The sequence below is a fragment of the Rhopalosiphum padi genome, chromosome 3, assembly GCF_020882245.1.
Source record: "Rhopalosiphum padi isolate XX-2018 chromosome 3, ASM2088224v1, whole genome shotgun sequence".
Lineage (NCBI taxonomy): Eukaryota > Metazoa > Arthropoda > Insecta > Hemiptera > Aphididae > Rhopalosiphum > Rhopalosiphum padi.
The window spans coordinates 40,263,035-40,277,497 of NC_083599.1; the positions used below are offsets into that span (position 1 = coordinate 40,263,035).

General features: G+C 27.7%; 1 protein-coding gene across 1 annotated transcript in view; it reads left to right on the forward strand.

Annotated features, from left to right (window-relative positions):
- LOC132926979 (dynein beta chain, ciliary) overlaps nucleotides 1-14,463 on the forward strand; it is a 75,626-nt gene that overhangs the window by 42,932 nt on the left and 18,231 nt on the right. The window contains exons 32-51 of the mRNA XM_060991419.1: nucleotides 2,110-2,343; nucleotides 3,750-3,928; nucleotides 5,549-5,684; nucleotides 5,765-5,899; nucleotides 5,973-6,092; nucleotides 6,216-6,358; nucleotides 6,421-6,622; nucleotides 6,685-6,909; nucleotides 6,975-7,185; nucleotides 7,256-7,383; nucleotides 7,464-7,612; nucleotides 7,684-7,966; nucleotides 9,342-9,515; nucleotides 9,579-9,771; nucleotides 10,085-10,197; nucleotides 10,779-10,972; nucleotides 12,119-12,338; nucleotides 12,421-12,582; nucleotides 13,709-13,908; nucleotides 13,992-14,148. Of these exons, the coding sequence (XP_060847402.1) occupies nucleotides 2,110-2,343; nucleotides 3,750-3,928; nucleotides 5,549-5,684; nucleotides 5,765-5,899; nucleotides 5,973-6,092; nucleotides 6,216-6,358; nucleotides 6,421-6,622; nucleotides 6,685-6,909; nucleotides 6,975-7,185; nucleotides 7,256-7,383; nucleotides 7,464-7,612; nucleotides 7,684-7,966; nucleotides 9,342-9,515; nucleotides 9,579-9,771; nucleotides 10,085-10,197; nucleotides 10,779-10,972; nucleotides 12,119-12,338; nucleotides 12,421-12,582; nucleotides 13,709-13,908; nucleotides 13,992-14,148 (3,558 nt within the window). The remainder of the gene's footprint in view (nucleotides 1-2,109; nucleotides 2,344-3,749; nucleotides 3,929-5,548; nucleotides 5,685-5,764; nucleotides 5,900-5,972; nucleotides 6,093-6,215; nucleotides 6,359-6,420; nucleotides 6,623-6,684; nucleotides 6,910-6,974; nucleotides 7,186-7,255; nucleotides 7,384-7,463; nucleotides 7,613-7,683; nucleotides 7,967-9,341; nucleotides 9,516-9,578; nucleotides 9,772-10,084; nucleotides 10,198-10,778; nucleotides 10,973-12,118; nucleotides 12,339-12,420; nucleotides 12,583-13,708; nucleotides 13,909-13,991; nucleotides 14,149-14,463) is intronic.

The following is a 14,463-nucleotide window of genomic DNA, read 5'->3' on the forward strand; positions in this document are numbered from 1 at the left end:
CTACCACATCAAACCAATTTAATAAATAGAGAATAATAAAAGTACAAAAAATTGTAAAAATCTGTTGGTTGTAAATCTACTGATTTATACTAACATTACTAACACATCTTTATATATTTAAATAAAATAATGATTGATGGGTGATTATAAATTTAGATTACGAGTGAAATCTATTTCGATATGATATACATGGTATATCATATACGTTTATGTAAAGGTTAGTGGAATTGGCATTAGGAAGAGTAATTCATTCTCATTACTTTGCCAAGACTATTTTCAGTTTCGAAAGTACCTAGTCTATCCGGTCTATCCGAGTGTAAAGACCTTTAGTATAAAAAAATAAGACGATGGCATAAATAATGAAAATTAAAAATCAATTTACCTACAGCTAACTACGTTCTACGTTATAAGCTTTACAAGGAAAATTATTATTTTGTGATCAATTACATAAACACTTATATTAATTGGCGTTATATTTTTGACCGAATTGATTCTATTAGATACTACCTATTAATACCTATATATTATATAAATTTGTATAAGATCAAAAGACAAAAGTGAAAACAGCAGTATAATTTATCAAACAATAATATGAAAAAAAATATTAATAAAAAAAATTTTTTTGCAATGTTTTTCATGCATAATAACTAGTGATGGGTCGAACTCTGATTTTTTAAATCGAACCGAACTTGAACCGAACTTTAAATTATTTTTTCGAACTCGAACCGAACCGAACCTTCATATTTTCTACCGAACCGAACCGAAACGAACCTAGAATCATTTTAAATCGAACTCGAACTCGAACTCAATATTTTTTATCATTATTATTATAAATGATACATAAGGTGCCTGTTACAGTTTATAACTTTCTATCGCCAATAGTCTAATTATTTCTAAAAAATGATTATCAATTTTTATTTTTTTTAAATAAATTTTGAAGAATTGTACAAATATTTGGTCTCTGAACTATCGTGGTCAGTAAGTCAGGTTCGACAAATATTTTCAAGTTCGATTTTCGAACAGTAAAAGATGTTTGATAGTTCGGTTCGAATTTTTTTCGTGCCGAGTTCGAATTTCGAACCGAACCGAACATCAAGGGTTCGGTTCGGTTCGGTTCGAGATTCGAACAGTTCGACCCATCACTAATAATAACGCTTAATTCAACAATTAAAACATTTGGTATAGTATATTGTATACATATATGTAGGTAATTTGCAAGTATAGTGTATAGACGTATAGGAAGTAGGAACTGTAGTATTTTAATATAAACACTGACTATTATTATTGTAGGAATGCATAAATATTAATTATAATTGGTTAGTATAGAACGTAACAAACAATTATTTAGACAACACTTAATAAATTAGAATATTGTATTTTTAATATCAAAAATATTCTATTAACTAACCTACTTAAAACTACTGCACAATTTGTATTGTGTCCCGGCATATAGTGACATTGTATGTAGCCATGTAGGTAGCCTATTAACTTGACAAGTATTATTGAAAATTGAAATATTAACACTTTAGGTATAATATATCATAATACTGTTTAATTTAGTCATATAGATTATATTTTATACGAGTTAATCTTACTCGAAAATCATCAAATGGTTATTTATTATCATTTATTTATATTAATAATTATAATAATATTACATTTTTATTATTATATTATTAACTCGTATCACGAAAAAGTTTATTTATTAATCTATAATACTAACACATTATGTATTTATTATATTATTTTATTTATTTATTGAAATATGAATATTTTAGGTTAATAATACTTAAGGGAAATTGTGTAAAATCGATCGTTACTTTACATAATTCTTATGAAATAATTATATTTTGTATTGGTAACATACATAAATCTAAAATAAAAATAAATATTATTAATTATTATCGGAATCAAAAAAGTTTAAATAAAATAAAATTTTAACAAATGAATTAAAATAATAATTACATTAATGATGATGGTGTTGTGTTTGATAATATTCTTTAATTGCTAATTATGGATATTTAATATTTATTAACTTAAAGGCAAGAAATCAAATGTTTACTATTGTACTGTGCATGTTTTAGTTGTAAATTATAATTTTTTTTACAGGTAGAAAAATGGCTCAACAAGATCCAATCAATGATGCGTGAAACGATTAGGCATAATTTTTTAGAAAGTACTTTGTCTTACGAAGAAAAACCAAGAGAACAGTGGTTGTTCGACTATCCAGCTCAAGTATCGTTGTGTGGTACTCAAATATGGTGGACTACGGAAGTAAACATTGCATTTGCCAGGCTTGAAGAAGGCTATGAAAATGCCTTAAAAGATTATCAAAGAAAACAAGTGATTATATAAAATAAGAACGAATACGTCCCGTGTGTGTATACGTATTTCATTAAGATTTAAGTCATGATGACTCTACATGACAATATTTTGGGTGTGTGTCCAGGAGGCCCCCTGGGTAGCCTAGCTATTACAATACATGGATACAGCACATAGCTCTCATCCGGTCATACATTACTAATTTTTGTATTCTGTCTATGCAATATAGCAGTGTATTCAAAATCCATTGGTACTCAAAAACTCATAACTTATTATAACTGATAAATTATAAATGTACTTTTTTAATTTTTTATTAAAATAAAATTAATTAATATTAGATAGGTATTAACTATAAGATTTAGTAGAGACATATACCAGGGTGATGAGGGGGTCAGGTCCATTTTTTTAAAATTTTATAAATTAGTGTTTTTTGTAGTGCGTTATAAGGAAACAAAAAAAAAATGATTAGAATTTCGGTAAATTTTTATTTTGTCACATCCAAAAGACGGTACATTGTTAAACTAATGAGAAATGAGTACAGAGTAATGATTAATCAGTAACACATATTCATTTCATATAATATATTTATGTTATATTTTAAACATAATATTATAACAAGAATAAAATTGCTAATGATAAATTTCCTACATTATAAAAAGTTGTAAGAAATGAGAATATGTATAACATTCCTATCAGTTCTGAAAAATTAATAAATGAAATAAATAAAAAAAAATTAAATTAAATTTTGTATTTTAATTATTAGTACCTATAATATACCTATGTTTTATTATTTATAATTTTAATCTTTAATGTGCATGTATGCATGTAACTAGATTTAAAATATTTTTTTTCTGACCCCCCTACGCCACCTACCATACAAAAATTATATATGCCACCGAGCACAAAGTATGTTATTTATCATTACATTAGTTCGAAAAAAAATTATAATTTTAATTATAACATCTACTAATAGAAAATTAATTATAATGTATAGAGTATAATATTATAATAAACGACAAATAATAAACCAACTTGAGTTATTGTGTAACAAAATGAGACAAGGAGTATAATAACTATTATTTACATTTACATTTGCATTCATAGATATATTAAAAAATCTAATTATTTTACCATTTGAGTTATGCTCAAAACACATTATTGAAATAATTATCATAATTATTCTAAAAAATGAAAAATAATTATTTTTTATTGAATAATAATACCGTCAATATTGTATGCTTGCAGTATAGATACGTATACATTGCAATTTGCAGTTAAAAAACATATTAAATTCTATATTATTGTAATAATATAGTATAATAATAGTATTATGTACCTACTACCTACCTACATGACTACAATATATTAGTATTAGTATATAAATAATATTTATCGTGAGCTTATTAAAAGTGAATTTGTAAATATAGATTTCACAATTGAATACATTGATATCATTATTATTGGGAGAATTGACCAGACAAGATAGACAAAAAATAATGACAATTTGTACGATTGATGTGCATTCTAGAGACGTCGTAGGTAGATTAATACAATCAAAGATTGAAAACGTACTTGCATTTCAGTGGCAATCACAACTCAGACACAGGCAAGTATATACCTATACGGCTATACGGTAATTAAATGCATGTACGATGTTTTAAAATATTAATCTAAATAAAAAATGCAAATGTTTATACTTCACGTGATAACATAACACTCGAGGGTTTATTACTATAACTTATATAAAAGTTGATTATATTACTGAATAAAGGATTTGCTAAAGAACTGATACTAAATATTATGTATATATAAATTGTATAATTAAACCAATAATATCAAAATCGATATTATATACTAAGAACTTTTTTAACGTCAACTACCCATTATTTCGGTAATTTGTTGTGTTTGTTGAAGAGAATATTATGTTCTTAATCAATAAAATTATTACTTTTATAGTTAAAAGTAACTATTAACTTATAATTGTTTTATGTTAATTGTTAATTGATTTAACGTTATTAATTATTTTTGTGGCAACATGACTGAGCGGTAAATCATGTTTTTTTTTGTTACTATAATAACACTAATAAAGTAATAGTTAATAATAATTAGTAATAAAACCTTTTGGATCGGTAAAAATACTTTAAGCTTTAACTACTATTAAGGGTGATTTCTGGTAGAAAATCTTGGTTAGATCTAATTAGTATTTTGGGATTTCTACTTTTCTAGTACCAGTAAAAATTTTAATATGTCTAAATATAATCTGGAAAAATAATAAAAATACAAATTTAAAGAAATCAAAAATGTTTCTGTAAAAGATTTTGCGAAAGTCGTGATTCCTGTAATTCCAAAATGGCAATCTTTAAAAGATAGAATAATTTTTTTTAAATATTCCTATTAAAATTTTCTAGACGTCATGATATAATTTAAAAAATACTTTGCTCATTTGGGTGCTTTTTATAGATACAGTCAAGCCGAAATAACTGGAATTTATAATTCAACATTTTTTCTTGCCCTTTGAAATCTATTTTTTCTATTTATGAATATTTTCGAGTAGTATAGGTACTTAATTTTAAACAAGGTGACTATAATTTTCGAATAATTTCACCAACTTCCTCACCCGTAATTTTATTATTATAACATTATCAACAACATAAAAATGTATTTCCAACAACGTAAAACATTTTCTCAATATCGCAAACAATGCTCAACAGCGCTTTACAATATACCCTGACAAGGTCCCTAATGTAGTCCTAAAGTAATTAAGAAATAAAAAGAATTCATAGCCGTAATTTTTTTTATAAGTTTTATAATTTTTCTTATGATATTTTTTTTCGTTTTATAATAATCTGAAGTGGATTACTTTTCTAAAGACTATGATTTATAAAATGTTTTAATTACCTACAGATGTTTTTTACTACTATTACTCAAATTATAAATATTTTAAATATTATTGATAAAAATATATTTGTTTCATATTCGATACATTTTATAGGTTAATAATTTTAGAACATTTTTTTTTTGCTACGTATGTAGTATTATGTAATTAAAAATATGTATTGTTATAAAAAATGATCGTATATATATATTACCCTAGCTAATTAAGTATACAACAATTGCAAGAAGTAATGATAGTGGTTTACGATAAAATAATAATTAACCAAAAAGTATAGAAGAATATTATCTAAATGTTTTATAAAACTATGGGTTTTGATGCTTTTAATTTTAGGTGGGACGAAAAGGAAAAAGACTGCTTTGCTAATATCTGTGATGCACAATTTCGATACAGTCATGAATATTTAGGTAACACACCGCGTTTAGTAATCACTCCTTTGACTGACAGATGTTACATAACCCTAACACAAGTAAGCGTCACAATTTTTGACCATTTTGTAACAATTAACAGAATAAAAGAAATCTTTTTCTTTTTTTTTACCTATATTAGTCGTTACATTTGGTAATGGGTGGAGGACCTGCCGGGCCCGCAGGAACGGGAAAAACAGAGACAACTAAAGATCTCGGTCGCGCTCTCGGCGTCATGGTTTACGTGTTCAATTGTTCTGAGCAAATGGATTACAAGGTATATGTTATGTTATAGTGTAACGCGTAATCGATGAACATAACTGTTTCATAACCAAATACATATATTTCAGTCATGTGGCAACATTTATAAAGGATTGGCTCAGACTGGTGCCTGGGGTTGTTTCGACGAATTTAACAGAATATCCGTCGAAGTGTTATCAGTGGTTGCTGTCCAAGTGAAGTCTATTCAGGTATATAATATTAAAATATTATTATGGAGATTTAATATCGGTTAAATACTTTCATTATTTTATTACCTACAGTTATATAATAATATTAATCTTTCGTTACAACAAATTAATATTTCCTTTTAGGATGCGATTCGAGAAAAGGCAACTACGTTTAACTTTATGGGAGAAAAAATTAGTTTGATTTCGTCTGTTGGAATATTTATTACGATGAATCCTGGTTATGCTGGTAGAACAGAGTTACCAGAAAATTTAAAAGCTCTATTTAGGTTAGTGCTCTTGATGAAAAACCTGGATTTTTTTATTAAATAAACAATTTAAATTATTATAGACCGTGCGCTATGGTAGTACCAGATTTTGAACTAATCTGTGAAATTATGTTGGTTGCCGAAGGGTTTCAAGAAGCGAAAATTCTTGCGAGGAAATTTATAACTTTGTATACTCTTTGTAAAGAGCTGCTTTCCAAGCAGGATCATTATGATTGGGGTTTAAGGGCCATCAAATCTGTATTAGTCGTTGCTGGTTCTTTGAAGGTAAACAATTTTTACTTATTCTAATACAAAAGTGTGATTATAATATTATAAAATCATTATAGAGAGGTGATCCAGGACGTATCGAAGAAGAAGTGTTAATGAGAGCTTTAAGGGATTTCAACATACCAAAAATTATTAGCGACGATGTCCCGGTATTTATGGGACTGATAGGGGATTTGTTTCCGTCACTGGATGTGCCTCGTAAAAGAGACCAAGATTTCGAAAAGACCGTCAAACAAGCGGCCGTAGATTTACTGTTGCAACCTGAAGAAAATTTCATACTCAAAGTACTGGCCGTCGTATTTCGTGTAGTTACATAGTGTTAACTTAATAATTACATTATAATAAATAGGTCGTACAATTAGAAGAACTTTTGGAAGTTCGTCATTCCGTATTCGTAGTCGGAAATGCGGGCACTGGTAAAACTGAAGTTTGGAAAACGCTATTTAGGACTTATCAAAATATAAAACGAAAACCGATTTACAACGATTTGAATCCAAAAGCAGTAACTAATGACGAACTATTCGGTGTCATTAATCCTGCTACCCGTGAATGGAAAGACGGTAAATTTAAATGTTTTAGTCTTTTAAAATTATTGCTAAAATACAGCGGGTTTTTTTATATCGTTTAAAGGTTTATTTTCTGTGATAATGAGAGAACAAGCAAACATCCCGAACAGTTTTCCCAAGTGGATTTTATTGGACGGTGATATCGACCCAATGTGGATTGAGTCACTAAACACTGTGATGGATGATAACAAGGTATTTATATAGAATACCTATATACATTTAATACAATTTTGTATATAACAGATTGATTTGTAAACATCTGTGTTGTTTAGGTATTAACGTTAGCAAGTAATGAACGTATTGCCTTAACTCCTTCGATGAGGCTCATTTTTGAAATATCTAACTTGCGGACGGCTACACCAGCCACCGTATCTCGAGCAGGCATTTTGTATTTAAACCCGCAAGACTTGGGATGGAATCCGTAAAAAAAAACAATAATATTTATTTATAAAATCAAAACAATCTCACAGTGAGTATTCACGTAATTTACAGGTATGTGACGAGTTGGATTGAGACTAGAGAGTACGCCGTGGAGAAGAGTAACCTTGTAATCCTGTTTGATAAATACATACCACCGTGTCTGGAAAATATCCGAAACAGGTTTAAAAAAATCATACCAATAACGGAGATGTCACATATACAAATGCTGTGTCATTTGCTTGAGTGTATTTTAGTGCCAGCCAATACTCCGACGGACTGTCCTAAAGAATGGTACGAACTATACTTCACGTTTGTGTGCATATGGTCGTTTGGAGCGGCTATATATCAAGAACAAGTAAGAACGAAAATCAGTAACAGTGATTTTAAATTCATAGTATGGAAAATTTCAAATTTTTAACCCGACGAGTTGACGTAAAAAAAAATTATATTATATACTTACAGTTATACGATTGTAATCAGTAGTTTATTGTTATATTATCACGATGTTTGGGTAACAGTAATTATTTACCACTATGTTAAATATTTTAACGGATATCAGCATTATTACTCTCAAAAAAATGTACGTTAGCAACAAAAAGCACACCACTATATGAAAAAGGGAGTAAAAGGCCAATCGGGCATGTAAGACACCAAATATCTAACCTATCATCAACAGGTGATATTGTGCAGTATGTATTAGGCGCAAGTAAGAAAGTACTAATTCCTACAATTTCTAAAAACTTCATTAAAATACACGGTTGATATAAACCGTAAATATCCTGTATTCATACGTATATATATATATATGTATATATAGCATTATACATGGGCGAATAGGCAAGTTTTGGCCTACCAGGAAATATTTATAAGGGGCTCATAGTAAATATAATGAAAAAAATATATATAGAGGTATTTTTTTTAAATATATTATTTTTAAGCAAACAATCCTTTTTTACTTCTGTTGGAAAATAAATTTCAAAAAATCTATTTAAATATTATATTACAGAATTTATAATGTACAATTGTTTACCTAAGCTTTAAGGTAGTCCAAATAACACTTTATTCTTATGTTTTTTTTTTTAATTTTCGTGCTCACTTATACGAGTATAAACATGTTTCCAATCAATAAACCCATCGGAAAATGGACCGGTTCCATCACCGTAACAGATACAAATAGGTACAACAAAATGAAGCTTTATGTTTGAAACTATAAGATACCCATTTACGATTCTCATCATCATTTCGATTAAAAGCTTTTGTTGGTGCATTAGGAACATTAATCTTCGGTTGAATATGATGGAATGACCAACATTTTGAAAAATTTGTCAGTGTTGGTTTTTTAAAATAGTTTTCACATAATGCTAAAAAAAAATAAGAAACTTAATAACATTTGTTACAGTATTAATTATTATCATTAAGCTATTGTGTATAAAAAATTGTATCACTATTAAGTTCATTCAATTGATTTTCAGCTAATTTAAAATGTGAATCATTACTATCATTTTCTTTGTCTGTGTTTACTGGTTAAAATAGCTAAGAAAATAAAATAGGAAGATTGGATAATGCCATTATACTATATACTTATGAAAAAATCAGGGGATGAAGCTGCTGTAAAGGGATCACCTGTTATCTTTTTTCAAAATATTCTTTATTTTGATAATTTTTGACAACCTGTCGACTACGACAAAGCATAAAATATTAAAATGGTTGTTTTTATTTTTGACACTCAGGTAGTTGATTACAAAGTAGAGTTTTCCAAATGGTGGGTGGCTGAATTCAAAACCATTAAATATCCGTCTCAGGGTACTGTGTTCGATTATTACATTGACACGGAAACCAAGGAGTTCCTACCCTGGACAAACGTCATTCCGAAATTTGAACTGGATTCGGACATGCCCCTGCAGGTTTAATAATGTTTATTGACAGTTTGACGTTTTCATATACTACCACTGTTTTGTTTCACACAGAGCGCTTTGGTCCATACGCCAGAATCGATAAGGACCAGGTTCTTTGTGGATCTTCTCATGGACCACAAACACCCGGTAATGCTAGTCGGGAGTGCGGGTTGCGGAAAAACGGTGTTGATGAACGAGAAACTCGCCAGCCTGTCGGAAAACTATGCAGTGACTAATATACCGTTCAACTACTATACGACATCAGGTAATCGATGTAACGAATAATGATACTGCCATCATGATGATTATGGCTTGTAAATCCTATAGAGTTCGTGTTAAAAAATTGGTGCAGTTATATTTATAATATATTATATATATATATATAATTATAATTTAATTTAGACTTGAAACAATATTTAATGTCACCTACCATTAAATACAATTTGACAAGATTGATAATAATAACATGTAAATGTATAGAAACTTATGAGTCTTGGTTAAGATGAAGTTCAGTATCAAACACCTATATATTTTTATAGTTTTCTTGTGTGTATTAATTTTATTTTGGTCAATTACAGAGATGTTACAAAAAATACTAGAAAAACCTCTAGAGAAAAAAGCTGGCCGAAATTATGGACCACCAGGAAACAAAACACTCATATACTTTTTAGACGATATGAATATGCCCGAAGTAAAATAATTATTAATATCTAATAATAATAAAAATTTATAATATAACCACTGAATAACCAGAAGGGACACTTTTTGAGTTTAACACGGGTGCTTATGGGGCACAGATTTGCTACACCTGTTGGAATATTAGTGTGGCCTGTGGAAAGATATTTCCTATTATTCTATTTTTCTAGTAAGACTGATATTCCAAATATTCGAAAGAACGCGATAACATTTGTTATTGCTTACAAAAATGTATGCTACCGAACTGTCCGAGGCCCTGTAAAATTGGAAAATCAGTGTAATCATACAAAAAGAATTTTACATTTTTGTTATTTTATAGATACACTGATATTCCAACAAATTGAACAGTATTTTTGAGTTCTCAGCCAGTGTTCATTCTGGTTATTCTGTGATATAACTTTAAACAGTTATGAACATGGTAAATATTTACAATTACAGGACTTAATTATTTACTGTATTAATATAATCAACGCTTTTTTACAGAACGTCTATGCATAAAAGAAATGCATAATATGTGACTTGAATAAATGCGGAATACTGTGTTTTTTTATGATTAATAATTGTATATATTTTTAGGTAGATTGCTATGGAACTGTTCAACCACACACTCTGATACGGCAACATTTGGATTACGGGCACTGGTACGACAGAACCAAATTGTCGTTAAAAGATATTCACAACTGTCAATATGTATCCTGCATGAATCCAACAGCGGGAAGTTTTACGATCAACCCTCGGCTACAGCGGCATTTTTGTGTCATCGCTGTGAGGTATAAAAAATCATTCGTTTTCAATAATCTCAGAGATTTTATTTTAATATTTTCTTCACGTAAAAAAATAGTGTATACCTATTATCAATTGTATCTACTATAGTATACTCACAATATAAGCGTGGTGTTTCATAATACCTACCATTTTTTCAGAGATTCATGCAAGATATTAAATAGTTGTAAAAATAAAGAGGTGACTAGATGAACTGCAGAAACCTTCAATAAAAATAACGTATTTATAATGATCGAATAAAATAAAATAAAAAAAACAATAATATATTTAATATTTATAAATGCATCTAAATTTGGAGTTAGACTACAACAATACGAAGTCTTACAGATTGATTGTTTATTTCTATTTTCTATTTTCTATGAATAATGTTTTATGGTTTTTTAATAGACTAAAAATAAAAATAAATTGTCTTATTTAAATTGAATTGTTAAAATATGTATTATTCTTCATTGAGTAAATATACTTGATTTTTATTTAAAAATATATATATATGTTTATTACAAAAACAGTATGTGAGCTATATGACTAAAGCCACACAATAAGTCAATAAACAAACAAATATATAATTTGTGCCAAATTAATAATTATAAAATATATATTATATGTCATGTAGCTATAAATATAATTTACATATGTGTGTATACAAATATTAAAATGTTATATTCTGAAAAATATAAATGGCAAATAAATTGGCAATTATATAAAATAATACGAATAAAAAAAAATTATATCATAATAATATCATGCCAATTATAAAATAAAATTAGAAATCATAACTTAATCAATATTATTAATTTATAATACATTTATGTTGATGATTAAAACTGTGCGTTTGTCACTTTTACAGAATTATATACCTAGTTCTAAATTTATCATCTGTTATGAAATACCCAGGTGTCTGGGATTTTAGCGCTTTTATATACGTAACTATTTATTTAGTTTTTACCTGGTGTTAGTGTTTTATATTATGTCCATCGCTATCCATATAGGGCTTTCTTTCACGCCACTTATAATGGTTGATTAAGTTCAGTGATTGGTTTTGTTTTATTTGTTAGCATTATCTAATATTCTAATTAATATACATATATATTTTTTATTTTTATTAAGTAATTTTAATGATTCTTACCATACAGTTTTCCAGGCTCAGAGTCGTTGACGATGATCTATGCTTCAATTTTAAATCAACATTTTGGAAATTTCGAATATCGAATTCCACAAGTCGCCTCAAAACTTGCCGATAATGTAATAGAAGCTACAATTTGGTTACACAACAAAGTTAATTCGGTGTTTCTGCCTACCGCCACCAAGTTTCATTACATATTCAATCTGAGAGATTTATCAAATGTTTTTCAAGTATTTAAATTTTTTGAATCAAAAACGCATTTTTTTTTTACAAATCACGTAGGTATATATATTTTTAAATATTGTATTTTAGGGTCTGCTTTTCAGTACCGGGGAGTGTCTGAACTGCAGCGCAGATCTAATGCGATTGTGGATGCACGAATGCCAAAGAGTATATTCAGATAAATTAGTCGACGACAAAGATTCAGACGCATTTACTAAAATACAGACTGATGCGTTGAAAAAATTCTTTGACGTAAGTGTTCAGTATAATAATCGTTTAACTTTAAAGTTCAATATTTCAATATGACCATTGTCAGTTTAAAAATACAATATCTGTATTACCTAGACAAATATAAAGACATATTTTTAATTTGTTTTCAATATGTTAAACAACTATTTATAGATGATAATTCATTGATAGTTTGTAACAATCAAACATTTTTTTACTATTATAAATTATAATATATTTAATAGTGTATTGTATATGTTACGACGTAAGTGCCTTAGATTAAAAGTAGGCAACCAAACTTACATAAAACACATCTCTTACAAATTGGGTTGTTAATTCTGAGGCGCAATAGTTGTATTTTGGTCACCTTTTTTTATTGTTCAAAGGTGGTGGTTACTATTTTAACCATAAAAAATTTTGTTTTGTTCAGTTCAAATTACTTTAAATATTTTTTAGACGGTGCAGGTTAGCATATTTACTACCTTATTATCAGTTTATATATGTATTAAACATTTTAATTTCCCTTGTTTTTAATCATTTATTATTATTATTTTAAATTAATTTTGTCACATATTCATATTGCGCTATTAGGAGTTAATTTAAGTCAATTTTCACTCTTCAAAGAGTGGTATTAAAAAATTTATCGAGTTGAATTTATAGAAGAAAAAAATTAAAAACGTTTATAGTTAATAGTTGATTGATTTTTTAACCTATTTTAATTAAGATAATTAAATAGAAACTAACAGTTGAATTAATTATTTTCGTTTAAACGATTAAAAAAAAAAGTCCATAGATAGCTTACAGTAATACATATCAATGAAAAAAAATATTTATCATAATAGTAAAAATAAGTAATAACTTTCTTAGGTCATTTTTATATCATTACGGGGAAAACATTTTTTAACATTCTTAATATTAGAATAACTGCAATCTGTACCTATAATATTAATTGTAAGTTATTTTTATTGAAATTTCTGGCTAATGGGAACAAAAAAAGTACATTTAAGATTTATATTTTTAATTTCCTATTATGTATGTTAAATAATAATTTTATCATATTTATTATAATTCTTATATTTATCTTGTATATAATATTATATCATTAAATGATATAAATACTTTTGACTAAAATCACAATTATTATTTATAGGAAATCGACGAATGTGCAGTTTTTGAAAAACCAAATATTTATTGCCATTTCGCTCAAGGCATTGGTGAACCTAAATATTTATCGGTAAAAAATTGGACTAATCTTACAAAATTACTGGAAGAAGCTTTAAATTTATACAATGATTTGGTTGCCGCCATGAATTTGGTGCTGTTCGAAGACGCCATGATGCACATTTGCAGGTTTGCAGTAATAATTATGATTTATGGTTTGTAGTTTTCGATGTAATTGAATAATTATGTAACGATTTTTACGCAATATTTAGAATAAACCGAATATTGGAATCACCGAGGGGCAGCTGTTTATTGGTAGGGGTTGGAGGTAGCGGAAAACAGTGTTTAGCGCGTTTGGCGGCGTTTATTTCCAGCTTGGAGGTAGCTCAAATACAACTACGCAAAGGCTACGGGCTTTTGGATCTTAAAGTGAGGTTTTAAAGAAAACTTATTATTTATAGTAAACAATAATAATATATTCAAAGGTAAACATTAACTAGTTAATAATTTGAAAATTGAAACTAAGCTTAAAATGTAATTGTTTTATGACATTTAAACTAAGAACTACTTTTATATTCAACTTAATAACTTAGCTAGGTAGTTAAATTATCCATTATAATTACATATCTATTCCAGTTAATATAAAAAATAATACGTTAAGTTAAATCAAGTTTATTCATAGGTATAAGATTTATTATATATTAATATATCTATGTTTGATCAGTTATAATATATCGTATACAA